This window comes from Meles meles, chromosome 16 (genome assembly GCF_922984935.1).
Source record: "Meles meles chromosome 16, mMelMel3.1 paternal haplotype, whole genome shotgun sequence".
NCBI lineage: Eukaryota > Metazoa > Chordata > Mammalia > Carnivora > Mustelidae > Meles > Meles meles.
The window spans coordinates 20,710,288-20,736,935 of NC_060081.1; the positions used below are offsets into that span (position 1 = coordinate 20,710,288).

Consider the following 26,648-nt stretch of genomic DNA (forward strand, 5'->3'; position numbering starts at 1 on the left):
TTTTTTTAAGATTTTATTTATTTATTTGACAGAGAGAGATACAAGTAGGCAGAGAGGCAGGCAGAGAGAGTGAGAGGGAAGCAGGCTCCCCGCCGACAGAGAGCCCAATGCGGGACTCGATCCCAGGACCCTGAGATCATGACCTGAGCCGAAGGCAGCGGCTTAAACCACTGAGCCACCCAGGCGCCCCTGAATGAATTTTTTTGTTTTTTCTATAGGCCTTTAAGCCACAGTGTTAAATAGAAAGTAACCGTGACTAATTTTCATTCATACTTTGACTTAATTTGACTGCTCTTATTGGTATATATGACAAAATGATCATTTTTGGTTAAGTTGTTCCAACATAATCTTGAACATATTTTAATTAGATTTTAAGCCTTTTATTTTATACACATAACAAACACATACACAGTGAATATTGAATAGAGAGACATTGTTGATGCAGAAATTTGCCTTATGTATTAATTCCATACTCTTAACAGTCTACTAAGAAAAGTCAAAGAAGCGAAAGGTTGTGAACTGAAAAGTGACCTAGGCACAGAGTCTTCTTCCCCATGTTTCCCAGTATCCGAAGATCTCCCACACGGTGTTAGCTAACATTGAAGAGGGAACGTCTGCATTCTGTCCAAACAGAATCTTGCCATAATGATCACAGCACATTTAGAATGTGGTATTTATTTCTTACTGAAATTTTTTTTAAACTTTTGTTTTTCTCCCTCTGAATAACAACTCCAAGGGGTTTTGTGATACCAGTGAGGGTGTGAAGATACAGAGAGATTGTCTTCTCACTGGGCTTTGCACAGAAGCTTTGGAATTGGGATAAAAAACATCTCTGCTACAGTTACAGGGTTACAGGAGCTGACATGTCTCTTCTCTTCCTGAATTCCCCAGCAAGGACCACCAGAGCTTTGTCTGGTGACTTTTACACGGAAATTCAGGTGTCAGCAGACACTTCAGGGACCTTCTGAGTTCTGCCTTGATAGCAGAAAGGGCAGATGTATGGATTAATGTCCTAGGTTCACCCCAGGGACACCAAGTTCCACAGGCGAACAAACTCACTCTGTCTTACACTGGGGTTTTGAAGGTTTTGAAGGAATTGAGTATTTTCTAGGAGTGGAAGGGGAAAGATAAAATCCATTGCCATTAGGACACGCCTCTTCCTAATAGCCTGTAAATATTTTCCAAGACTAACAGTTTAAAAGCTACATTAGAAGAGTTCAGAATAAAAATGTTGTAAATGCGCACAAGTTAAAAAAAAGAAGAAGAAAATTTTTAAGAATGGCAGTTTAGGTGGATTTTTTTCCAAAAAATATAAAACTTCTAAGTATTAAAAAAATCCTCACCCGCTAATAGAAATACATACCAGTTTCTCATTCAGGCTTTTCAGGGCTGCCTGCTCCCACCTCTCAGGTCAGCCTCATTTTCAGCTGGATTTCTTCATTTAGCTTTTATTTACAGCCTATCTCCTCACTGAGCATACATAGAAAGAGTTGATGTCAGACGCAAACGGGATGAACTCTGTTCTGAGGGTCAGCCAGACCTGAGACCTTTGTGAAAAGGTGAGACAATAATGGAGAAAGATTTATGACATGTCATTTATATGACATCCTAAGAGTTAGTTGCGAATCTGTCCTTTATTTCTTTTATCCAAGTACATAAGTAAAATTAATAGAAAGTGCCAAACAGAATATTGTTAAATGCATCGTGCCACTTCTGCCATTTACAGCAGTCATTTCAATTCATGGCTGAAAGAGTGTTGATCATCTCTCTTACTGTAGGATACAGGGTAGAGCAGCCCTAAGTATCTTTAAGTGGCTAATTTCTTCAGCCACATCAGATTACTCTCTCCGTCTTGCGAGCTTTTGTGTTCAGAATTTCTTGATTGGAAAAGAAAACCATGTGCTCCCAACTATAAATGATACTCAAATGTGTTTTTTCCTCTACATTTCCCTCCATCAATTAAGGGGGGGAAAGGAGGAGATGTTAAAGGGAGGCACTTATCAGCAAGCCTTCTGCTACCTACAAAAAAAACACATGATTTGTTATTAGATTACATAGATGGGGCACAGGATGAAATTCAGGAAGATGTTAAAAAGGAAGTGGTATGTTTCCGAAGTCTCACTGAAGTCTGCCTATCATGTGAGGGTTTAATAACATCAGCATTTTCACTCGCCTGAGCCTGTGTGGTCTTCCTCTCACTCAGAGTAATGACTGCATAGTTGTAGATGAAAGAACACAGAGGTCTTGAAGTGTTCTTGTCGATGTCAGATTACAGGTGGAAGGCACGTGTTCACTATTACTGTTATGTGGTTTCTTTGCCCAGCTTTGACAGGACAGTGGAAGATGGCTCTGATATACATGACTCAGGCACTTTATTGAGACATGACCCCGTGGAAAAGCACTCAATATCAATCAGTGATCAGGATGTAGAACCACTGTCTCTGGTTCTAATGGCTTTATGCCATCAGTAGATTTTTGACAAGGTCAGTGCACTGGCAGACCACTTACCTTTCCGAAAACCAAATGCACTTTTAACAACAAGCTCTGATTGAGGTCACTAATTTTCATTATATAATTGATAACATAATTGAAAGACCTTGTCCTCTAAGCATCTGATAGAAAATCAATTATTAACTCTTTAATAATATTGTCTGTTGATAGCAAGCTAATACTTGTTCTCTAATTTACAGATAACAGTATGGAAATTAGGGAAGTCACATAACTTGCTAAGGGCTTTTGCAGTAATGTATATAAGCTTAATTTTAATGAAGCAAATATATGTTGTTGTTCTAAGAATTTGTCTTTAAGGTAACTCTGGTGATTTATTTGGGAGGGATGGGAGAGGTAAAGCAAAGACATCCCTTTGTAATGTAGATGACCAGTCATATTACATATAAAGTGCAAGACTGTATCTTTTTTTAAGATTTTATTTATTTATTTGACAGAGAGCTCACAAGTAGGCAGAGAGACAGGCAGAGAGAGAGGGGGAAGCAGGCTCCCTGCTGAGCAGAGAGCCTGATGTGGGGTTCAATCCCAGGACCCTGAGATCAGGACCTGAGCTGAAGGCAGAGGCTTAACCCACTGAGCCATCCAGGCGCCCCAAGACTGTAATTTATTTTAAATGATTTTATTTATTTATTTGACAGACAGAGATCACAAGTAGGCAGAGAGGCGGGCAGAGAGAGGAAGAAGCAGGCTCCCTGCTGAGCAGAGAGCCCAATGCAGGGCTCCTTCCCACACTGGGATCATGACCTGAACCTAAGGCAGAGGCTTTAACCCACTGAGTCACGTAGGTGCCCCATGAGACTGTAATCTTTTTTAAAAAGTCTCTTTTTAAAAATGTATTGGCCTCTTATTTATTCATTCAACAAACATCAACAGGTGCCTATGACACTGTGCCAGGTACTCTGCTAGGAACTGGTCAGAAACACATAAATGAGAGATACTATTTCCACTGTAAAATCTACTCATATAAGTAAATGATACTTATCAATGGTTTTCTCATTCTGTTCTTTTCAGTTCAGTAAAATATTTGTTAATACAATAAAATCATATTTAATTTATTATTTTTATTTTTTTATAAACATATAATGTATTTTTATCCCCAGGGATACAGGGGTACAGGTTTACACACTTCAGTCATATTTAAAAAGCTAATGTGAAAGGGAATGGGGAGAAACCGCTTAGTAGGTACAGAATTTTACTTTGAATTGATAGAGATATTTTGGAATTAGGCAGAGGTGATTATCATCTACAACATTGTGCCCTAAACGTTTGTACTAAATGCCCCTGAATTGTACACTTATTTAATGTGACTGATTTTCTGTTATGTGACTGCCATCTTTTTTTTTAAGTTAATGCAGTTTGTGGTTTATTTCTCCTGATGTTATGTATTTGGCTTTGTAATACATATATTGGAGTGGAGAAATCTAGCTTAGTCCTTTCAGGTATTTTGTTGTTGTAGTTTTCAATAGAATTCTGAAGATTTTTCTTACAGGTCTTGAACATTTCTTGTGAAGGCTCTTACTCACTTATTTTTCTGGATATTGTGAGTGGGATTTTTTTCATATTTTTTAAATTCTTTATTGCTGCTACACAGGAGAGCCCTGGAGCTTTGACATTTTAGTTTACATCCAGCATGTTTTTATCTCCCTTTTTAATAAGACTCAGTAGAATCTTGGATTTTTCTAGGTATATGACCAAACATCTTTAAGCTGAGATGATCCCAGTTTTACATATTTTCTTTAGTGATGCAGTACTTTAAAAGTTCCCTAATATTGAATATTAAACCATTTTGCATTCCCTAGAATGAATCCCACTAATTATTATGATATTTTATTGAATTATATTTAATAATCTGTTGAGGGTTTTACATTTATCTTCATAAGGGGGTATTGATTATTCTCTTATGTTAGGTTTTTATACTAATTTAATAAAATCACTCATAGCTTTCCATTACTGTCTACTCTGGAAGACAAAATATATGGAATTAGGTTCCCTTGAAAGTTTGAAATGGTTCACTCTAAAACTATCTGACTTGAAGCCATATTTGAAGATAATTTTAAATTTAATATAATCTGTACTCTCATAGTTATGGGTTCGCTCTCTTCTTTATTTCTTAAGTACATTGTTTTGTTTTTTAGAAAGTTGCTAATTTCATCAAAGTTTTTCATTTCTTAGTATTGTGTTCTTTTTAATATTTATATTAGTAGCCTCTTATATTTCCTCTCATATAATTTATCCTTCCTTATACTTTATTTGGGCTTTCTTTTTACTGAACAGATTTTTAAGTGACTGTTGTTTTAGGTGGTGTGTTTTGTTTTTAAGAAATTACATTTTAGCTTTGTAAACTCTACTGATTTTTCATGTTGCAAATATTTCGTTGGTTTTCTCTATGTGTTGTTTCCTCCTTTTTGTATCTCTTGATTTTAAATTTTTAATTGAGTGCCTAGCACCCTAAACTTTCTTTTAAACCATAATGAAATTTTTGTGTGTGTGAATTTTTCTAAAAGAATATTTTGGGGTATCCCATAATTTTCTTTTGTGGTATTTTAATTTTACTTTTCTGGGGCCATAAAGAGTTATTTATAAGTGTGTGATATTTGTTTTATTCCAAGAATTCTAGGAGATTTTTATGCCTGTACAGTGTTTAATTTATAGCTCCATCGTTTTGATAACTTATGGTTAAAGAGTCTGGGCTATAAAACAACTACTTTTTTGGAATTTTTTTGAGCCCTCTTGTAGCTCATTATATGACTGCTGCAATGACTGCCACCATGGTAACTGTCTCATGTATGCTTGAAAAGCTGGGGTTCCTGCCTACGTTCATAATGTCTAACAATTTAGGCTTCTTCATTTTATTTAACTTTTCAAATTTCTGTCTCCTTATATGGAGGAGGGTGCAACATCCTTTTTCTATTAGGAACAATACAGGTAGATTAAACATTTCCAAACGCAACAATTGTCTCTGCCTTTCTCTTAGCATGCCTTATTTTGATGCTCTATTAATGCCTAGACGATTTTTTCCTCATTCTGTATTAATATCAACTGTCCTTTAGTTGATATTAATATTGTCACTACCTGTCATCATTTTGTTTGCATATTTGTGATATTATCTTTGTACATCTTTCTTTTCTTATTACCCTTTTTACTTATTTTTCCTCTCATTGTATAAATATCTTGATGATAGCGTAACAGTAGAGTCAGAGAGGAAAGGATAGATGTGAGTGGCAGAGAAAAAGGTGCCCTGTTTTGCTGAGCAGATTCAGGGGATGAAAGGGGACTGATGAGGGATAAAGCAGGTTTTCAGCTTGGGTAGTTGGGAGCAGAGTGTAGCCTCAAAAGGGGAGATATTAGGTTGGATGTAAGACAGGCTGAATTTGAGAGAGAGAACTGACCGGCTTTCTCCCTGACTGTAGGGGACACTGGCCTCAGGTAAGGCTGGGAATACAGCCAGTGGCTGGGCTGCATGTAGAATTACGGTGATCCCTGAATTTGAGCTTAGATCCCCACCCACTGCTTTGGTGGCACTGATGGCATGTCCATTTCTTCGTAATTCAGTTTTTTTGTAAATCAAGACTAGTAAGACTTACTTAAAAATACTTCTGTAGAAGTGTTGAAGAGTATGCATGTGATAAACAATGTTTAAATGCTTGAGGGCCTTTTGAGTGCTTGCAGACAAACAAAGGCATTGTGACTGTGAAGTAGTGTTATTTTAGAATGAAAGTTCCGCCTTAAGTGTGTCTGATGAAGAGTTAAAACTATTTTTGAAAATAGGACAGTACAGCTTCATCTATGCAGTGAAATGCCATTTCCCACTGATTTGATCGAGCCTTTTCTCCTTAAGCCTTGCTTGCTTCTTCCACTGCTCTGTGCTTGGCATGGTAATTAGGGACTTCTGCTCTCAGTGATAGGATGCTCCTGGCTATTTCTCCAGCTCGACTTTCCCACAGCTTAGCTCCTTGCATTTCCCTGGCAGGCTGCGTGGTGTGTATTTTTAAGTGGTAGGATTTGGGGAAAGCAGTTCTGTGAAGAAGGAACGTGATAGACAGGGATGTAGAGCCGGAGAATCAGCTGGGGTTGCTAGCTTTTAATTGAAGTTTAGTTGGAGGTTCAATGAGGTGAGACTGTTATGACAGATTTCAAAACGTAATGATAGGAAATGGGCTGGGTTCATCAAAGTCGGAGTAAATACAGAGCAACGGCTCAGCAACTCAGCATGAAACAACAGCTACAAGCCCTCAAAAAAATATAGAGTAATTAAAATTTGCATTGTGCAGTCCTCCTTCTCAGTGGGTACCTTTCCAGGGAAAGCAATAACTTTATTGTGAAAAATATAAACACAAATTTAGAGATGTAAATTACATGCATGTTTTAATCTTGTTCATAAACACTGAAAGTTTTTAAAATGTAAATATAATCAAAGCACACAACTGCAGCTAATAGCAAATTTGGAAAGACTCAAGAAGTGAAAGACCCTCCAGTCTCCCCCAGCCCTTACCTCTGCCCACCCCAATCCTACCTGCCTATCCCCTTTTGTGTATTTGGAAAAGAAGAGGTGGGATTCTGTCATCCAATTTCAGGGGACACAAATCCTTGTCTCTAATCTGTTAATATCACAGGAGGGATGGTGGGCTTAACCCTTTCCACTTCCTCTCCTATCTCTTCTCGCTTTTGTCTATGCATGTGATGTTGGAGGTTAGTAAGACATATGGGTGACTAAGTGTTGGATGATTTGCAGCATGGAAATTTAACCAGATACTCTCCAAATTCTTTTATTTCCATACTTCAAGCATGATGGTGACCTTAAGTTGAGCCAGTTCTAAGGGTTGACCTTAGAAAGACAGTATGACATAGCAGAAAATTCACTGAACTGGTCTTGAATAAATGAGTGTAAATTCTGTCTTAACTGCCTCTTGCTGCCAGAATGATTTTGGAGAAGTCTTTCACTTCTTTGGGCCACAGTTTCTCCATCTGATAAAGTCACTGAGTTGGCCTAAAATGAGCTCTAAGGTCCCTTCCAATTCAGACTTCCTATAATTCTGTGTCTCATAGATACCCACTGCAATCCAAATGGGGTCCTGGAGATTCAGATTCAATACGGTACCCTTCTTAGGTCCATAGGTGGTGTGCTCAGAAGTAAGAAATATTCCAGAAAGGGCCCAAGGACTCTCCATACTGTGATGTAAGGCCAGGGTTTTCTGAGACTGTTATTAGAAGTCCTTTGTCCCAGCTCCACTTCTGACACTTTCTCAGCTTTATAAGGGTCTCTCCCAGTAGGGAATGACCTGATGTCTGTCCAGACCATCAAAACGCATGGTTGGAGCATTCATCGACATGACCCAATGTAATAATCTTACACTCCATCTACAGTGAAAAGAGAAGTATTTAAATAAGCAACTATACTATATGTCTCTCTCAGTGGATTCCCTTTTTCAGAGTAGGATGTGGAAATTTAAAGGATGATAGGAAGAGATACTCATCAGAGCAACCTGTCATTTATATAAATCCCTTCAAATGAAATTAAAGTATGGTATTCAAGGGAAATACAGCTTTAAGGAATCAAACCCAAAGTTTAATTTGAAGAGCCTTTTTAGTATGTTGTGTACCTGGGTGAGTCTACCAGGTGAACATGGAGTGAAGTTTTCCTTGCTCAATGGTTTTAAGTTGGAAAATAGAAAGTGTATGAGAACTTAGCATTTGCTCTGCCAGTATGTAATATGGTAGGGGAAAATTGGGACTTGGAAGTAGAGTAAGTGAAGTGGTTGTGAGTTTGAAGACATACTTTTAAATGAGACCACTCATCCCCACCACTGAACTCCAAAAAAGATTATTCTAAACACCATTGAGCCCTGGCCTGACCCTGGCAGAGACTTGACTTTACAGCCTTTGTGATGATTGCCTTAGGCTTCCCTGGGAAGGAAGTAGGTTTGGGGCAAGTTCCAAAAAGAGCTCTCTGATCCAATTTGATTGGAGTATTAGAATACTGAAGTTTCCAGAAATGCCTGGGTGGCTCAATTGTTTAAACATCTGACTCTCAATTTTGGCTCAGGTCATGATCTTAGGGTTGTGAGATCGAGCCTGTGTCAGGCTCCAAGCTGGGCACGGAGCCTGCTTAAGATTCTCTTTCTCCTTCTCCTTCTGCCCCACTCCCCACTCATTTTGCTGTCTCAAAAAAAAAAAAAAAAAAAATAGGGAATGATATGATGAAGTTTCTAGATCAGTCCTGGGATTGGGGTTGGCATTGGGGCTGGGAGGAGGGGCTTATGACATTGTGTCACCAAACTGGAACTTTTGGGGAAACAGGAGGGTTGGATGTAATGAAATATTAGTGAAAGCATTTGGGTCTCCTAATCCTGTCATACCATTTAACACTGTTTTTCTTGATTTTAAGGATAGGCACGTATGTTGTGCTGAGGCACCATGAGCAAGAGTGGTTGTCTGTGCCTTAAATATTTTGTTATTAATCTTTAGTGAGGGGACCAGTGTGGAGTAATTTATACAAGGATAATGTTCCTGTTTTAACTCAGACTTACCAAATAATAAGGAAATATACTTCATCTAAAAATTCTCAAACTAATGGATTAAAGACCTAAATATAAAAACTAAAACCGTAAAACTCTTAAAAGAGAACATGAGCACATCTCTCAGAACCTTGGATTTAGCAGTGGTTTCTTAGATATGATACCAAGAGCGAAGGAACAAAGAAAAAGAATAAAGTGAACTTCATCAAAATTAAAAGTTCTGTACATCCATGAACTACCCAGAAAGTGAACATATAGCCCACAAAATGCATGAAAATATGTGCAAATCATTTACTGATAAGGGTCTAGGACTCAGAATATATAAAGAACTCTTACAACAAACAATAAAGAAGACAAAAAACCTGATAAAAAAGTCGGGAAAGGACATTTTTTCAAAGAAGATATGCAAATGAGCAACATGCACTTGTAAAAATGCTCAATATCATCAGTTATTAGGAACATGCATATCAAAACCACAATGAGATAACCATTTTTATACCAGTAGGATGGCTACTATCACAAATAAAACAATGCAAAACCAAAAATAACAAGTGTTTGTAAGGATATGGAGAAATTAGAACTTTCATACATTGCTGATGGGAATGTAAAATAGTATGGACAGGGTGGAAAAACAGTTTGGCAATCCCTCAAGAAAGCTAAGCATAGAATTGCCATATGACCCACTATTTCAAGTCCTAATTATATACCCAGAAGAACTGAAAGCAGGCATTCAAACAAAAACTTGTATGTGGATGTTTGTAAAAGTACTATCATAATAGCCAAAGTGGAAATATCAAAATGTCCATCAACTAATGAATAGATTTTTTAAAATGTGGTATATCCACATAGTGGAATATTATTTGGTCATAAAAAGGAATGAAATATGATACATATTATGATATAGAGGAACTTGAAACCATTATCGTAAGTGAAACCAGCCAGCCAGATATAAAAGGCCACATATTGTATGATTCCATTTACATAAAACATCCAGAATAGAAAGATCCATAGAAACAGAAAGTAAATTCGTGGGTACTAGGAGCTTGGGAGAGAGAAGAATGGGAAGTTCCTGTTCAGAGGGCATGAAAACTTCATTCAGGGTGATGAAAAACTTTTAGAACTAGATAGTGGTGGCATTGTGACTATATTTAGTACCAGTAAATTATATCCTTTAAAATTGTTAAAATGGCAAATTTCCTATTATAGGTATTTTACTACACACGTGAGAAGTTCCTAAACCATATAAACCTTGTAGAAACCCTGGTAATGAAATACTTTTGACAATGAGTTTAGGTTTGCTAAGGGATTAGATATATTTTAAACACTGCTTTGGGACTGGGGAATGCTTCTGGAAGTGAAATGTGCATGACTGAGGGTCAGGAGCTCTGTGTTCTGGTCCAGGCACTGCTGTTATGTGGTACAGGGTGAGTCATGTAAACTTTCAGGTCCACAGGGGACTTGGACAAATTTTCTCAGTCATGTGTAGGACCTTTTCAGACTTCACATAACTTTATACACCCTGGCCCCTTCCCCCGTGTGAAGGGTAGAATATTTCAGACAGAATCCTCTGATAACAGGGTAACAGGGTGGTATGGTGCACACAGGAGAGGGGAGGGTGCAAAGGTGTCTTCTTCCATAAAGCCTTTGCAATATTGTGAAGTCCTGAAGCTGATTGCTGCGGTAGTCCTCACATTCCCAAGACTAGAGGAAGAAGCTCATGTCTTCACGCGGTGGGCACTAGCAAACACAGCACACGCTCAGGACTGTGTGAAGTACAGCTGAAAGACACAGAGCCCCTCAGTTTGTGGAGTGTATGTTCTAGAGGGAGGAGATAGCATTAAAGAGTTAAGTACTGTATGAGGTGAGTACTCTGAAGAAGTAAATGATGCTGAGGCTTAGGGACGGCTGCTCTGAGGAAGTCATGAGTGACCTGTAATCTGCGGAGTAACTTAGAATTAACAAGAAAACGTGGAAAGGGGCAGATTTGCTTCCTTGGTGGGGAGAGCATTGTGAAGGCGATGGGAGAATGGGCGTGGAGAAGATGGTGATTACAGCCTCATTCTCGAATGTCATGCTGAGTTGTGGCCAATGTCACTGAATTAAAAGGCCAGGGGAAGTATCTCCCTGAGACCACCATGGGCACTTCTACCAGCAGCCGCCGCTTTCATGTCCCCACCATACCACTTCCTGCGCTCCGAGCTATGGAACCAGCAGTAACCACACAGAATCTCTGGAACTGAAAGTGCTCCCTGGTGTCGACTGCGACCCGAAGCCACCATTCCTCAGAGCCCTTAACATCTCCGCAGCACAGGGCAGTGTGGGTCACAGAACAAGTGGCTCTGGAGTGTGACACCCAGCATGCTGTGCGACTGTTGAGAGGATGTTTCTCCTTTTGGTCTTTCAGTTTTCGGCTCATCAAACCAGTAAATCTGGGCTTTGAGGATGGTGAAACTACCAGACTTCTACTTAGAAAGTGGGGACAGTCTTTTGCTTAAGCCTTAGCAGCCATTGTACTCGGCCAAGCCATTGCATATGTTTGGTGGGTGAACTGGTCCCACTTTTGCAGTGGAAGCAGCATTTCCACATGTTGATGGAGCCTGGGGGTGTGGGGGACAGAGCTCACACCCGCCGCCAGTTGGCTGCTGGCCTCCTAGGAGCCTGCCCCGCCTAGCAGGGATTCAACTGGGGGGCCCAGAGCTGACCTGCAGGTGTGTGCGGTGGTCCTGGCTGGCATGTCTGCTGTGCTCAGGGAAGGGTCAGTTGCAGCCACCACTCAGGCTACCTTGTTAAGGAAAGGAGCTCATCACAAGTCCCCGTCAGGCACTCCCAGTCCAAACTCAAGTTTCGATACTTACATGTACTCTTTTCTTTGTAACCATAAATCTATGCTATCAGGCTTATTTATTTTTTTTTTTTTCCCTTTGCTTTCAGGAGAGTAGATCTGGAGACACAAACAGCTGTGTTGAAGAAATAATTCGGGTAAGGACTTTTTTTTTTTTTTTTTAATAAATCTTACCAACTGGTTGGACATTGATTCCAAGTAGAACAAGGCACGTGGCTATGTTGTCAAAGGAGCCTATTTTCTGTTTCTTGTTTGACGCTTACCTTTTCTGAGGGCAATCATGGAAGTTGCCTAAATGCCACTTTACAAAAACATTGCTTCTTTTTGAAATCTAGGAGCTACCCATCAACCTGATGCCTTCGTACAGGCTGAGGTGACACTGTGTTAAAGTGATCGCCTGGGAGACAGAAGAACGGAGTTGAGATGAAAAATATGGTCGTGCACACATTAGATGCCCCCATTTATCACCCTCCTGTTTAGAAGCGTCCTTTAATAGTCTGTACTTTCCAGTCAGGCAAGGGTTGCCTTGTTATTCTTCTCCTAAACTTAATTAGAATCAGGAGCACTCTGACAAAGAGGTAATGCTCAGTGTCTGAAAATTTATTTCCACATTGTTTTGCGTCTTACTGTGTTGCCAGTTACTTCCTGTAAGACTGTCTTTTTCCTCCTCAAAATCTCTAGTAGCCTCCATGAACCAGTTTCACACCCAGATTTACTTAGGTTGGGCTCTTCCGTCATATTAGTGTTTTCCTGAGTACTCAAACTTATAATCAGGATGTCATCTTCAACCCATATTTTTTCTTCACTCATATTTTCTCAGGGGAGTAACCTAATAATTTACATTCTCAGAGAACTGATATTATGCTGGGCAAAACACCAAGACAAATTAGACCAGATGGGATGGCAATTCCCTATAAAGAAAAAACGTTTATTTTAATATGTTTCTAACTTTTGGACATCCTACACACTTCTTGAATTGCTAGTGAATGACAGTAATATAATTATTTGGTTTAAAAATTTGCATTTCTCATCAGATTGTTTTCAGAGGCAGGGTTTTTTTTTTTTTTTTCTTTGCTTCCTGGAAAGCAGTATTTCATAAATAAATCTTTTAACTCTCAAGTTGACCAAAATAAGGAATTGAAATTTGATCTGTTGTGTTCATAATTTTTGTTTTTCTGGCAAAGATTTATATAGAAAACAGCTGTCATAATGGGTAGCTTCATTTCTGTCATTTAATATATGTTAAAATACATATTTTATTTTATATCTGTGTTGTCTCTAACCTGGGGCTTTGTTTCAGATTAAACAACAAATAGAATAAAGTATTAATATAATTTTCCTGTTTCTCTTTTGACATACTTTCATGTTTGGAGTCCAAATATTCAGTGTTTAAGCCTTCTTAAACACTGGTTTATTAGTTACGGTGTTTATATCAGCAAGGTGGTAATACTGGAACACAACAAATCCCTCTTCGGTTTCCCAATTTATAAGATCCTACCCATTCTTATCCTTTCTTCTCTTTTTTGAGGATATGGTAGAAATCCATCACCTGACCTTTCTTTTCCATACTCTAAGCAGAGCCCGAAGTTTGAATAAGGGCTTGAGCAATTCACACAGCAAAATGGTATCATTGAGGTAACATAAAATTCATCTTAAATACAAATAAATGCTGCAGTCAAGGATTTAAAGCATTATTATTTTTTTTTTCTCAAGAGAGCTGATCAAAGCCTTATGCCCCCTGGTCCCACATCTGCTTCCTGATACTGGCCCTAATATTCCGCAGTGCTGTCGCTGCCATGGCCCACTTTGAATCAGGCACAGAACAAAAGGGAAAGCCTGGACCAAGCAGATAATTGATTTGGAAACACATGCAAAGTTTAGGGCAATGGAGATGATGATTTCCTCAGAAGGCAGCTGAGCCTTCTCCAAGTTCTGGTCTTCCCAGAGCCCATGAGGAGTGGTCCAATGGAAAATGGTATAGGCTTAGTGGAAACAGAGGTGATGGTGGTGTCCAAGTGGGCCTTTTCTCCACCCTCACCTGTCAGCCGGACATGTTAGTAGTAGTAGTTGGTACTGAGGGAGCTCCTAGAGGATCACATCAGTGTTCCCAATTTTGCCCAGAATGTTTCCTTGGTTGTCCCCTGCCTCTCACACACCAGTCATTTTCCAAGATTGTCTTTTTCTCTTGTCCTAAGCATTTCCTCTCCTCCAAACACAAGCATGTGCATCTGCCACATTGGTCTTCCTCCCACACTGTGCCCCTAATGTCTGGAACTGAGAATTCATGATTTTGTAGAATGAATAAATGAGTGAGTGAGTGAGTGAATGAAGGAATCCTCTAAGGGAGAATGAGTGATAGCTCACAAAGAGATTCCATTTGCTCTAAATATGGAGATTACTTATTGTTCTTTTTAGCACTGGGTTCCCATGGATAGTCTTTGTGGAGCCCAGTCTTCCTTATCACTTTCTCTCCCCTGTGATCAGCTCATGTAAACCTGATATAGTCACAGTCACCAAGGTACTTGTTACTTAGAACTTTAAGTGATGGCTCTTATTGTGGAGAATGAGCAGATCATGAAGTTGCCTTAAAATAATGAAAACTGAGATACTCACTTAACAAGTGTTAGCATGCCCTTTCCATATGGGAGGTACTAGGAAAATAATGGTGGGCCCAATAGACATGACCCTCTTGAAACCCGCCATGTGCTAGAAGGAATAGATACTAAGTTTACTTTGTAGTCACTTATTTAGACATTTATTTATAAATATCTAGTGTTAATTGTGATAAGTACTCAGGGTTCTATGAGAGCACACCACAGGGCACATGACCTCAGGTTACATCAAGAATAACTTCCCTGAGGAGGCAACATTTGGACTAATGGTTGGAGGATGAAAAGGAAACTAACCCAAGGAAAAGAATATTGAGGCTGCAGGCAGAGAAACAGGAAAGGTTTGGCTAGTTAGGGACCCAGCAAGGACAGTGAGCCCAGAGTGGCTAGAGATTAAGTGGCAAAAGCCAGGCAGGACAAGCCAGGTATGGCTGTGCCTTCTCAGCTTAGGGGGCCAGTGAAGGACTATGAGCCAGAATGATGTGATCAGATTGGCCGTTTAGATACTCTACTCTAAATGCTAAGCAGAATGGATGGAGGGGAGGAGGGGAAGAAGAGAGGAGGGAGAGGCTGTTGCCGCTGGCCCAGAGGGTAGATGCTCAGTGGGGCACTCAAAGGCCTGGGAATATTGAGGGCGATGCTAGTTTGTGGGGGGTGGGTTGAAATCCTGCATTAATTTTTTGACATGTTGACTTTGAAGTACGTTTGAGACAGTCCAGGAAACATGGAGAATGTAGATGAGCATACATTGGTTTGAGGTTCAGAACAGAGGTCTAAGCAGCAGGCCAGCGTTTTTTACTAATTAGCACATTGGTAATAAGATCACAGAAATGGGTAATTTGCCTGGAGAGAGACAAGAGACTGAGAAGAAATGAGAACCAAAATTCCAACACTTAAGGGCCAGGGAGAGTAAGATCCACTGGCGAATGAAAGGGAGAGGATGCAGCTGGGTAAGTTGAGGGATAACGGTGGCCATCAAAGGTCCTAGAAGTCAGGGAAAGAGGGTTTCAAGCTCAACAGTGCACAGGACTTCTGAGGGGGAAAGAGATATGAGGATTGAAAACCACTCCATGGGGACGCCTCAGTGGCTCAGTGATTTAAGCCTCTGCCTTTGGCTCGGGTCGTGGTCTCGGGGTCCTGGGATCGAGCCCCGCATCGGGCTCTCTGCTCGGTGGGGAGCCTGTTTCTCCCTCTCTCTCTGCCTGCCCTCTGCCTACTTGTGACCTCTCTCTCTGTCAAATAAATAAATAAAATATTTAAAAAAAAAAAAAAGAAAGAAAACCACTCCATGGACTGGACAACAAAAAATTCATCAGTGACTTTACTGAGTGCAGTTTCTGTGCAGTAGAGGGGGCAGCACCTGGACAAGACAGAATAGGAAGTCAGTGAGTCAAGAGACCTTTTCTGAGGAGAGGCCATAGTTTCCATTCAGGGCCTCTCCATTTGCAGTCAATCCTATAGGTAAGAACAAGTGTCAAATGATGGAGAGCTAACATTTATGGAGTGCTCATTACAGATGAAGGACTGTTTTCCGTTTCCTGCATGTATAAGCTCCTTTAACCATCACAGATCCCTCATGAGACAGGTGCTGTTAACATCCCCATTTTACAGACGAAGAAATCGAAACACAGCTTGCCCAAGGTCACACAACTAGAAAGTGGTAGAGCTGGGATTTTAACAAGCACCGTCTGGGCCCAGCACCCTCTCTATCTCCTCTACTAAGCTATCTTATTAAATGAAGAAATCCCCCTGGTGCGATAATGAAACCACTCGGGCATTTTGCCGTGAAAGGGAGGTTTTGCATTTCCGTGTGTTTATGGTTTGGAAGTGCCAGATCATGCATTTGTGCACTTGAACTCACAGAGGTTTTATGGCCAATGTTATCAACCTCGTCTTCAAGCTTCTTTTTCCTCTCCCCTCTCTTATTTTTGCTGAGGTGACTGTTTTCAAGTCATTTGAATATTACATTATATTCTAAAGTATAATTATTTTTTACTCTTACTCAGAGGATTCTGATCCTGGGACCTAATAAATCTGTGTATTATTGCAAAATTCAGTTAACCGAGGGAGAAATTACAACCGAGTTCTGTGAAGATGGGCGATAAGAGCTAGGAGCCCTCATGGCTGACATATGTTTGTAACAGACAGTTTTGTAAGTTACACTATATTTCATTCTTAAAGGTTCCAGCGCTGTAATACTTAGGTGCTTTTCGTAGCATTATCCATTAACGTAGAATGGCATTAACATTTGTTCAGCAAATAAAATCCGTTTACAACTTAATGGGGTTGTGCAGGGCTAGAATCTTGCATGCACAAATTTTATGCAAGACAGCTTTAGATAGCAGTAGTTGAGGAGCACTACTCATAGTGTAGCGAGCCTTTCTAATAAGAGACTAGTGCTGGAGATCCTGGTTTGGACTTAAAGGATGTAGTTAAAGATAATTTCAGCATGACATCTGAGCAGATTATCTTCTTGGTTTTCACCTTTAGTCACTAATTTAATTCCAATTTCCTATGAAATATTTAGAGTGAATATTTACATAGAGTTGCATTTCTGTTGATAGGAAGGGGGTAACTCATACTTATTTAAATTCTGGGGGCCCAAATCCATTTCCTGACATTACAATTGAACAGACTTACAGCAAATGAAGGAACTCTTTTTCTAGATACTAAGGAGCCTGCTGGATAAGATTTTCGGTTTTGATTCTGGGAGATCTGTGAGTGAGGAGAGCGTTTAAAGCACTGCCATATGAAGTGTCCATTATTATGGTTCCCTCACTGTTCAGACCTGCATGATAGGCCAAGACAAACCTTGTGCTTAAATGTCTACATGCTCCTTAACCCAAAGGAAATTATGTTAACCAGTCTATAGAGAAAATAGAAGACAAAGAGACAAATTGTTTTAAGTGACCTGTTTGGGTCATTTGCAGAGATGAACCTCAGTCACATCTCCCCCGCTTCAGACCAAACAGGCTTTTTCGAGCTTACACTCATTCCTTTATCAATTATTTCATTTGTTTCAAACAGTAAAGATTTTATTAGTGACAAAATGAAGCCCACGAATGACAAAATCAATCCAGGTACAGCTGCAGTGCAGTTCCATTAATACTCCCATTACCTGTTGCAGTGCAATAAAATCAAAGCTGGAGTAAACCTGCTGTAGACCTAGAGAAATTCACCGGACAAAACTTACAAGTCTTGCTCAAGACAAAATTATTGGCCGGTAGTGTTTTGTGTTCATTTCTCCTTCTGCATTTGGTCATCTGAACGGTTAGAAACAGAAATACCACAATGTGTACCTTATTTTACAACTGTAGATGCATTTTTAAGAGATGTAATTATGCTAGTCCTTCTGGCTGAAACCAAGGGCATCCTTGTGCATTTGAGGGGTATCCAATGGCCTGCTCCTACATCCTGGGGCCATTTGGCTACACTCTGTAGACTTTGTGATCACTCCAGAGGTGTTCAGTTTCTAGGAGAGGTGGGGCAAGAGACCACTCTAATTCAGGATCTCTTCTGAGCCGGAGACTTTGGGGGTGATGGCCAAAGGAACCCTAGAGGTCTGGAAGCTCCTGTTGGGCACTAATAGCTTTGCCTCTCTGTCTGCCTGTCTCATTCTGATGCATATTAGAAATTACAAAGGCATTTACAGAAACTATGGGGATAGAAGACCAAAGGAATGTTAGCAGCCCATTTAGCTAGAGGTCTGTGGGAATATACTTTCTGCCCCCAATAGTCAAGAGTGAATTCTGATACCTCAGTTGATATCTTTTCATGGGCGTTGTTCACTGTTTTACTCTGAAGGTGCTGACTGAGAGAAAAGAGGAGATACGTAGATGGCATATTAACAACACCTAGATGCCACTGGATGTCATGGAAGCTAATGGCGCTGTGTGCCTCCTGCTGTAGCCAGGCTAATAAAGACTTGGAGATATGCAAGGGAAGCCTGTGTCAGCCAGCCAGAATGCATGAAGGCCTGGTCTTCAGGCAAGGTCAAAGACCCAGTTTCAGTTTCTCATGAGGATACTTGGTGAAGCTCAGCATTATGTTAGAGGACCAAGGCATTAAAAACACCTGATTTTGTATGTTTTCTGTTGCTCTTGCCTTATAAGGGACATCAACAGAACAAAGAAATAAGAGATTGAAGGTAACTCAAAAAGCAGTAGATTTATGCCATGGCTTAAAACCTGCCAGACACACAAAAGGGACAGATGCTTATAGAATGAGTAAGAGAGAATATGGGGAGGAAAGCAAATAGTGATGCATTCCTTTCGATGCCAGTGCTCCTCTGAAAGGTGCCTTGCAGAGTCCTTCCCTCGCAACACAAGAGTGTAGGAGGTTGGGACCGAAGAAGAGACAGTCGCTGCCTGACAGAGCATGTGTGATCCATCGGACTAGACTTGTCACCCATGCATGCCACTCAGGTTTTCACGGTACCTTCATGGTAGTCTGCTTCTTTGTACATCGGTGAGTCCTCATTCTCAGAAAAATAAGTGCTTAACCTTGGATAACCTAGAACAAAGCGTGTTATCTTTATCTATGAATGAAGTTTACGATTGCAGTGTGGTTTTTATTTTACTTCTAGAGAATATCGATACACATGAGAGTATAATATCTGATAGTACTTTCAAATGTGTAAATTCCCAAAGAACATACTTATGTTTAATCTTGGGTTCTTTTAAGTGCTGCTCTTCAACAGTGAAATGCTAAGAGTACCAGCCACTCGACTCGCTTCATGTCCTTTGCTAAATTTACCTAACAGAACGAACGCAATTTTATTTTCTCTTTCCCATTTCTATACTTAAGTATAATATAAGCATGTGTGCTCATTGGACTTTGAAAACCATACCAAAGATGGTAATTATTAATGGAATGATTATATCAAGTCATTTAATAAAGAATATTTTGGAGTGCTAATTAAAAAGCACAAAAACATTAGAATATTTGCTGAAGTGATGTTAGTACTTAACATGTGCAGACAAATAAGATCCTCCTTGTTTCCCAAAGTATTTTTAGACTGTGAATGTGTGTCTGCATGTGTGTAACCTTTGTGTCAGAAAATTTCTAGCATAAAAGGCCCTGTGACCTTCTTTATCTCTATCCTACATTTTTTTTGCTTCTCTCTGTAACCTAGAAATTCTCTCAGGCAGCTGGTCCATGCAAACAGGTCCTTGAGTACAAGTCACTGAAGACCTCTTAACCATTGTTTCTGCCCCATCAAATTCTCTAAGGGAACAGTCATCTTTCCCCCATTTCAGCCTGTGACTGAAATGGCCATGTGTGAGGCATTACATTCCTCTGAGGCATGTCCTCTGTTGATGCCCCACCCCATTAGCAAGGCACCATTGTGCTTGGTCTCTTGTCCACCTTTAGAGTCTACCCCACCCCCAGTCCCTCCAGGACTTCCAGGATGGAGCAGTGAAAACTTTTCTGTAGCAGTCAGCTCTGGGGCCTGGATCACGGAACCCTCTAGGCATCCAGCCTGTTGTGACCTCTTGTTTATGCTGAATCCCACCTTCAGGCCAGGATCACCGTAGCTGGCTTGTGCTGTTTATCCTGTTTTCCCCTTCCAGGGAATCTTTAGACACTCTTCCTAATTGCTGCCCCCCAAAATTCTAATAGAGCAAATATGCCTGTACATCTGTGTATGGTGTATGTATCTGTGATTTATACAGAGAAAGACTTTTTCATCCCCAAGAACCAGGTTTATCTGGCATAGCCAAACCATCCTGCTTGCTCCATACCTCTGACATCTGGACCTCCTTCCTGCCTCAGCAGGAGCTTCACTGACCTGGACGCTGAGGAGACAGACGCTATTAGCGTGAGCACCTTGGCCTGCTGGCTTCATTGGCCAATGTGCCAAGCTCTGTCCTAGGCACTGGATGTATAGCAGTGAACTAAACAGGCCTAGATTCTGTCTTGCCAGATCTCTTGCATTCTGACCTGCTGACAGACCTGGAAACTTACCTGTATCTCGTGCATCCCTCCTTCCCTCTTTCCTGACTTCCGGCCTGTTCAGGAGCTGGCGGTGCCCCCTCTCTCAGGTCTCCTCCAGCTTGGGGCGCTCACAGTGTCTTGTCCTCAGGGTAAGTGAGTACTCCTGCTTTCCAACTTTGAAAGAGAGTATCTTTGCTGCTGCACACCTTGGGGCTCTTTCCCCTTCCTCGGTTGACTCCCTCGGCCAGAGCCCCCTGTGTGCCTTCACCTCCATTTCCTTATGATCCTACAGCTATCCATTCCTCCTCCCGCACTCCCCTGAAACTGCTTTTACCAGCATCCCACTCCACGCAGGCTTCTTCTCGCTAAGCACCGAGACCGTTCCCAGTGTGACCATTCCCATTGACACTGGTAGGCGTCCCATGTGCTGACCATGATGTCCACCTTGAAATGCTCAAGCCTTAGCCTCTCTCACCACACTCCTGGGTTTATTCCCACTGGGTGGTCACTTCCTCTTGGGCTTCTCCATGCACCTCTCTTCCTGTAACTACCCCTTATGTATCAGGATTCTACCGACTTCTGTCCCATTTCCCTCTTTTTCTGGAGGATACAGTTTCTCCAGCTTCTGGTGGCATTTGTGCTGTGGTGGCGGACAAGTGTATACCTTGACCCCAGCTGTTTTCTAAGTTTCAGGCTCATCTATCATCTGCTCCCAAATTGCTCCACTTTTTAAAAAAGATTTTACTTATTTATTTGAGAGACAGAGAGAAAGCACTAGCAGGGGGAGGAGCAGAGGAAGAGGGAGAAGCAGCCTCCCTGCTGAGTAGGACACCTGACATGCGGCTCCATCCCAAGACTCCGAGATCATGACCTGAGCCAAAGTCAAATGCTTAACTGACTGAGCCACCCAGGGCTCCAGTTGCTCCCCTTATGTGTGTCGTGGACACCTCCACCCTAATGCCATCTCGCACCTCCGCTGGCTCTGCCTCCGCATGCACGATTGTCATTCACCTTGCTGCTCAACCCACGGCACTCTCCTCACACTCAGCACATTCGGTTCCACACCAAGCTGTCAGTCTGTCTTCTGAATAACCCTCAAACAGGTCTGCTTCTTTCCATCTCCGTGCTACCCTCCTTGTTCAGTCCACCATCCTTTTCCACCTAGATTATTCCAGAGACCTCCTCCCCGGCCACCTGTGTACTGGCTGCTTCTAGCCAGCTCCCCCAATGTAGGCAGTATCAACTTTCCAAAGCATGTGCGCTTTGAAAAACATTTCAGTGTCTCCCCTCTGGGTTGAGGACAGAGTCAGATTTCCGGATGTGGTCTGGGAGAGCCACGCACATCCTAACTCTGCCTTGTGTTCCAGCATTATCTTTCCCCCTGCCCACCTCACACTCTGTATTCCCTTCTGCAAGGGTGATATCAAGCACCTCGCCCTTGCCTCTGGGCTTACCTTGTGCTCGTCTGTCTACAGAACATGCTCCATCTACCTCTCACCCCAAATTCAGCTGTCTCCAAGCCTCCCTTGAGAGGTCACTCCTTGCAGGGAGCCTTACTGATTCCCAAGTCTGAGTTAGATGCTCCTATTCCGTCTTCCCCAGGAAAGGCACCCTTTATTCTTATCACTCCACTTATTACATTGAGTTATAATGATCTTTCATGCCCTCATTAGGCTGTTACCATCTATCCCCAGGGACTATCAAAATGGCTGTCACGTAACGAATATTTAATAAATACTGAATAAATGGATGGGGAATAATGAATGGATGACTTTGACCTTTTGCTCAAGGTCTGTTCTTCCTCTCTATCTCATTGTCCTTTCGGTCCTGCAACAAAAAATATTGAGGTGGTAGCTCCCCTAGAACACCAGCTTTCCAAGGACAACCAAGACTGTTGTGTGACCTGGGAGCATTAGGACACATCCTACAATTAGCACAAATGCAAGAGAGATGAAAATTCACCTCGTAACTCCTGGGGGTTGGAAGTGAAAAGGAGTCCAGCAGCTCTTGCTGGTGTATACGTCAGGAGAGCTTAGCCCTTTCTATCTGCTGCTTGTGTTCTGATTATCTTTCAGGAGACGGAGTTTTTCATTTTGATAGATAATGAGTGTAATGTACAAGTTGAAGAAATCAAGATAATAAATTCGCAGGGATAATTTGGTTAATTACCATTTTGCTGCTCATAGCATCAAGGGCTGGAAGTCAGAGTTCTTCCCACTGCTAATATGCTCTGTGGAAGGCAGTTCCTAGAACAATTACAACACATCCACCTACCAGCAATCAGTTCAAGACCACACTTTTAAAAATTGTATTTATTATCAGGAAAACCACACACAGTGTTTTCCTTTACTTTTCCAAATTGAAGGATGTGAAATCACAAATTTGCTACAAATTTCTATCCACGTAGGAAAGTTGAAAATAATTTCTTAAATAGAAGATGATAATTTATAGATTAAAGAGAAAAGGGCCTTAAAAAATTAGACCATCTATCTAGATACTAATCTACATTTTCTGTAGTCCTTATATTCGTAATTATTTAGATCAGCATAACCTGAGAAAATTTAGAAACCTTATTTTCCCTTTCCATTTCGTTTATACGTTGTCTTTCAAGTTCTGAAAAGTGTGATTTGTAGGAGTGCCAGTCTTTTGTTTTATGTTGGTTGGATGCAATGCAGTGTAAGTACTCTTTAAATGTAGGGGTTGGAACTCGGACATTTTGCATGACCTTTGGAACGTGCTCCATACTTAGAGGCATCTTATTTTGTTCTGATTTTGAAAGCTATCCACAACAACCCATAATTTCGGAATAGGCAACCTAACATCGGTTTTGCACATGGCGTGCGGCCCTGTTTGTGCATTATCGTGGTTTTGCACATGGCATGTTGTCCCATTCTTGGCCCCACTTGGACCTCAGTATTTCTGGAGAAGTGCTGTACTCAGTACCACTACTCACACCTCCACTCTCTGGAGACCAGCCCTTTACCAAATACTGCTTTCCTCAGCAATTTTCAGTTTCTGATGATAAATCAGGAAAGGTACACCTCTTCCTGTCCCTCCAGGTATTAGCTTTGAGAACAATTGTCATATGCTAACAGTAGGGGATTTATTTTCTTTAATATACCTTCCCTCCATCCCTCCTCTCATTAAAAGGATGTGCCTATTTGTACAAATGGGTATCTTCCTCTCCCCATTGAATTTCCCAGGACATTACAGAAGTTGTGACCTATGGGCAGTACACTGTTTGTTATTACAGATTTTCAGTATAATAAAGATTTTATTTCAGTGCCCTTTTTTTTTTGCATGGTAATCCTAAATAATTAGACATCTGTGGTTCTGTGGAATTAAAAATATTAATTTTTATGTTATTTTTTTAAACAAAGTATTTATCTATGAACATTGATTGGGCCTCTGAAATGTGATTAAAAATCTCAAGATCAGCATGTTTATTATTGACGTATTATGCCATAATTTAAAACTCTATCCTCAGCTACTTGTAAATATCTTTTTAATAGTCTCAAATATAGATTAATTTTGTATGTAAAGTATATATTTCTTTTAAAATTACCCTGGGATTCTATATTAATTCATTTAACGTTACTGAAATACTTGTATCTGCATATTTCCTTTATGAATCATTTTAGTCTTCCCTTCCCTGCAATAACTTGTGACCTAGCAGTATTTTGGTCCAATTTTTAAACACGTTTTTAAATTCAGTTTAATGGTGTATATCTGGGGCGGGGAGGGCAGAGAGTAAAGAATAGGCTTTTCAAAATAGAACCTTTAAAGTTAGCTAAAAATGTTAGTAATAGCTTCTAAAAAATGACCAATCCCTGAAAACCTACCCAGGCTGCTTCTCTGTAACCAAATTACAGATTGAGACCCTGGTAAGTCTGAGACTGAACTTGAACTACAAAAGCCATTTGAAAATTCCATTGCAAATAACTGGAAAGAGGCGGGGTGGGGGTGAGAAAATCCAGCCACATGCATTGAGGAAGATGAAATCAAACAACACTTTCTCTCCAGACAGTGAGCAAAAATTGTCTCCTCTAGTCTGTAAAATAAGCATTTGTCACTCTGACTTCTTAACTTCCTATTTCCTTGTTTTGTTTTGTTTTGTTTTCCGCCGACGTCTCTCACACATCCCAAGCCCAGACTCTGGAAAAACATGTGAAATGAACAGAGTTCTTTGGGAGGTCCACTAGTTATTGTATGAAATGAGGAGCCCACTGTGACATGAATAAAGACTCCAAAGCAGATTCCTAGCATGTTTTAAATGGTGTGGATGGTGGGGGAGGAGGGGTCATCGTAGCTGGCATCATCTAGAAAGATCATCAGCAACCCTTGAATAGTTGAAATGATTAATCACTTCAGCACAAAAGAACACAAAAGGAGACTGGTTAAGAATAAGCAGGGGACAGAGTGCTAGCTCCAAGGGTGACATGCTTGTCTGCTTAATCATGTATTTTTAAAGTGTGTGCCACATCCAAAACGAAGCACATGCAAATGGAGGAAGGAAAGACAAAGCAGTGAGCAAAATATTTGGCGAATTAGAACAAATGTTTAGGAAATTAAATGGTCGGTAATTTTGCTTTGAACATTTAAAAAATGCATTACCTCTCCCGTTCTTCTCCCCACCCCCAATATATTAGGAGCATTGGGAAAGCTTACAGGATGTGTGCTAGACCTTTATCACTGAAAATGAGGAAGAGTTAATCAAATCAATATTGCTTCATAGCCTCCCTGTCTTTAAGACACAGGGATTTGAATTGGCTCCTTGGATTAGAGCAAACTACGCGACTTAAAGCATCAGAAAGCATCATAATGGCCTCGCTTAACATGTATTGATGGCTAACTATGCCCTTCACATCTATTACCTCTTTTAATCCTCGCAGTAACCCTATATGATGTCATCCCCATTTTACAGAAGAAGCAACAGAGATGTAGAGAGCACTTAAGATCAGGGTTAGGGTTCAAACTCAGGTCTCCGGAGCCCAACCTCATAAACACATACAGTGCAATTTTTTTAAAAAGTCTGGATATTTTCAAAACGCAAGACTGAGCCAACTCTTCTTGTGAGGGTACCTCAAGACTCTTGCATCGTACCATCTCTCTCTTACAGCCTTGAGGAGACAAAGGGGTGTGTGATGGCTGCGGTTGTTGCCGCAGTGCTAAGAAGCCGCAAGGCGTCTGGAAGGAGTTAGATTGAGGATCGGTACGTGCCAAGTGGCATGAGGGATGTGCAGTGAGCGTAGAACGACCACTTAGAGTTCCTGACAGAGTGAGCTCGAGTGCGTATTCATGTATAAGCTAGTTACTGAGTACTGTGCTGCTGAGAATATGGTTCTTTTGCATCAGCCTGTGTTATCAACGCTGCCTTGCATGGAGCTGTACGTTACTGACACCTCCTGCCCGAATTACCCCTTGTACGAGCAGCAACAATCAGTGCTGTCCTCCTCCCCAGGAAGGGGTGGGTAAAGATGGAGAGTCAAGAGACAGCCAGAGTTCCAAGGGACAGAAGCCCAGGCACCCCTGACTGCACGGGCTTGAGTGGCCCCGGAACTTTGAGCTTTTTCAGAAACTCCTGTGTTCAGCAGCAGCTCTGCCACCAACCGGCCAGGTAACACCGAGCTAACGTAGGTTTCAAGACAGTGTACGTTTTGCCCAGGACAGAAAAAAAGCTATTGTTCTCACTTACTATTTGATATGGCTGTAACATCTCTTGCTGGGTAAATTTGTGAATACACACATCTTAGTGAGTCAGCGTCTAACAAAATATTTTTGTTCATCAAATGCAGTTCTGGAGGTAAACCAATTTTGTAAATCTGTGATTGAAATAAACATTTTATTTTGGAACTGATGACTGTTAGCTGCTGGTTTTCTTGTTGTTAGGATAATTGAATATTTTCAAATTCATTAGAGACAAGGTTCACTTTAAAGAAATTTCTATCTAGAATATCTGGCTGTACAATATTTGTGAGATTATCTTTACTGCTAAGAAACAATTGCTTTGTGAAAGGATTCCTGGCTATGGGGAAAAATGGACCTAGAATTAACAGCAAACTCCCCTAAAGAACCTAGATGTCTGTTTACAGATTCTTTAAAACTCAGCGTTAATAGGAAATCACTGAGTTTGACTGACAAACAGTAAAGCTTGGAATAAAATCAAAAGCCGGTAGGACATTATAAATTACAAAAACAGAGTTTTTATACAACCATTGAGGTGCATATACTAAGTAA

General features: G+C 40.8%; 1 protein-coding gene across 9 annotated transcripts in view; it reads left to right on the forward strand.

Moving 5' to 3' along the window:
* Window positions 1–26,648, forward strand: part of AFF3 (AF4/FMR2 family member 3) — a 568,940-nt gene that overhangs the window by 283,263 nt on the left and 259,029 nt on the right. For all 9 annotated transcript variants that reach the window (XM_045981491.1, XM_045981489.1, XM_045981492.1 and 6 more), the window contains one exon: window positions 11,955–12,002. In XM_045981491.1, coding sequence (XP_045837447.1) covers window positions 11,955–12,002 — 48 coding nt within the window. The remainder of the gene's footprint in view (window positions 1–11,954; window positions 12,003–26,648) is intronic.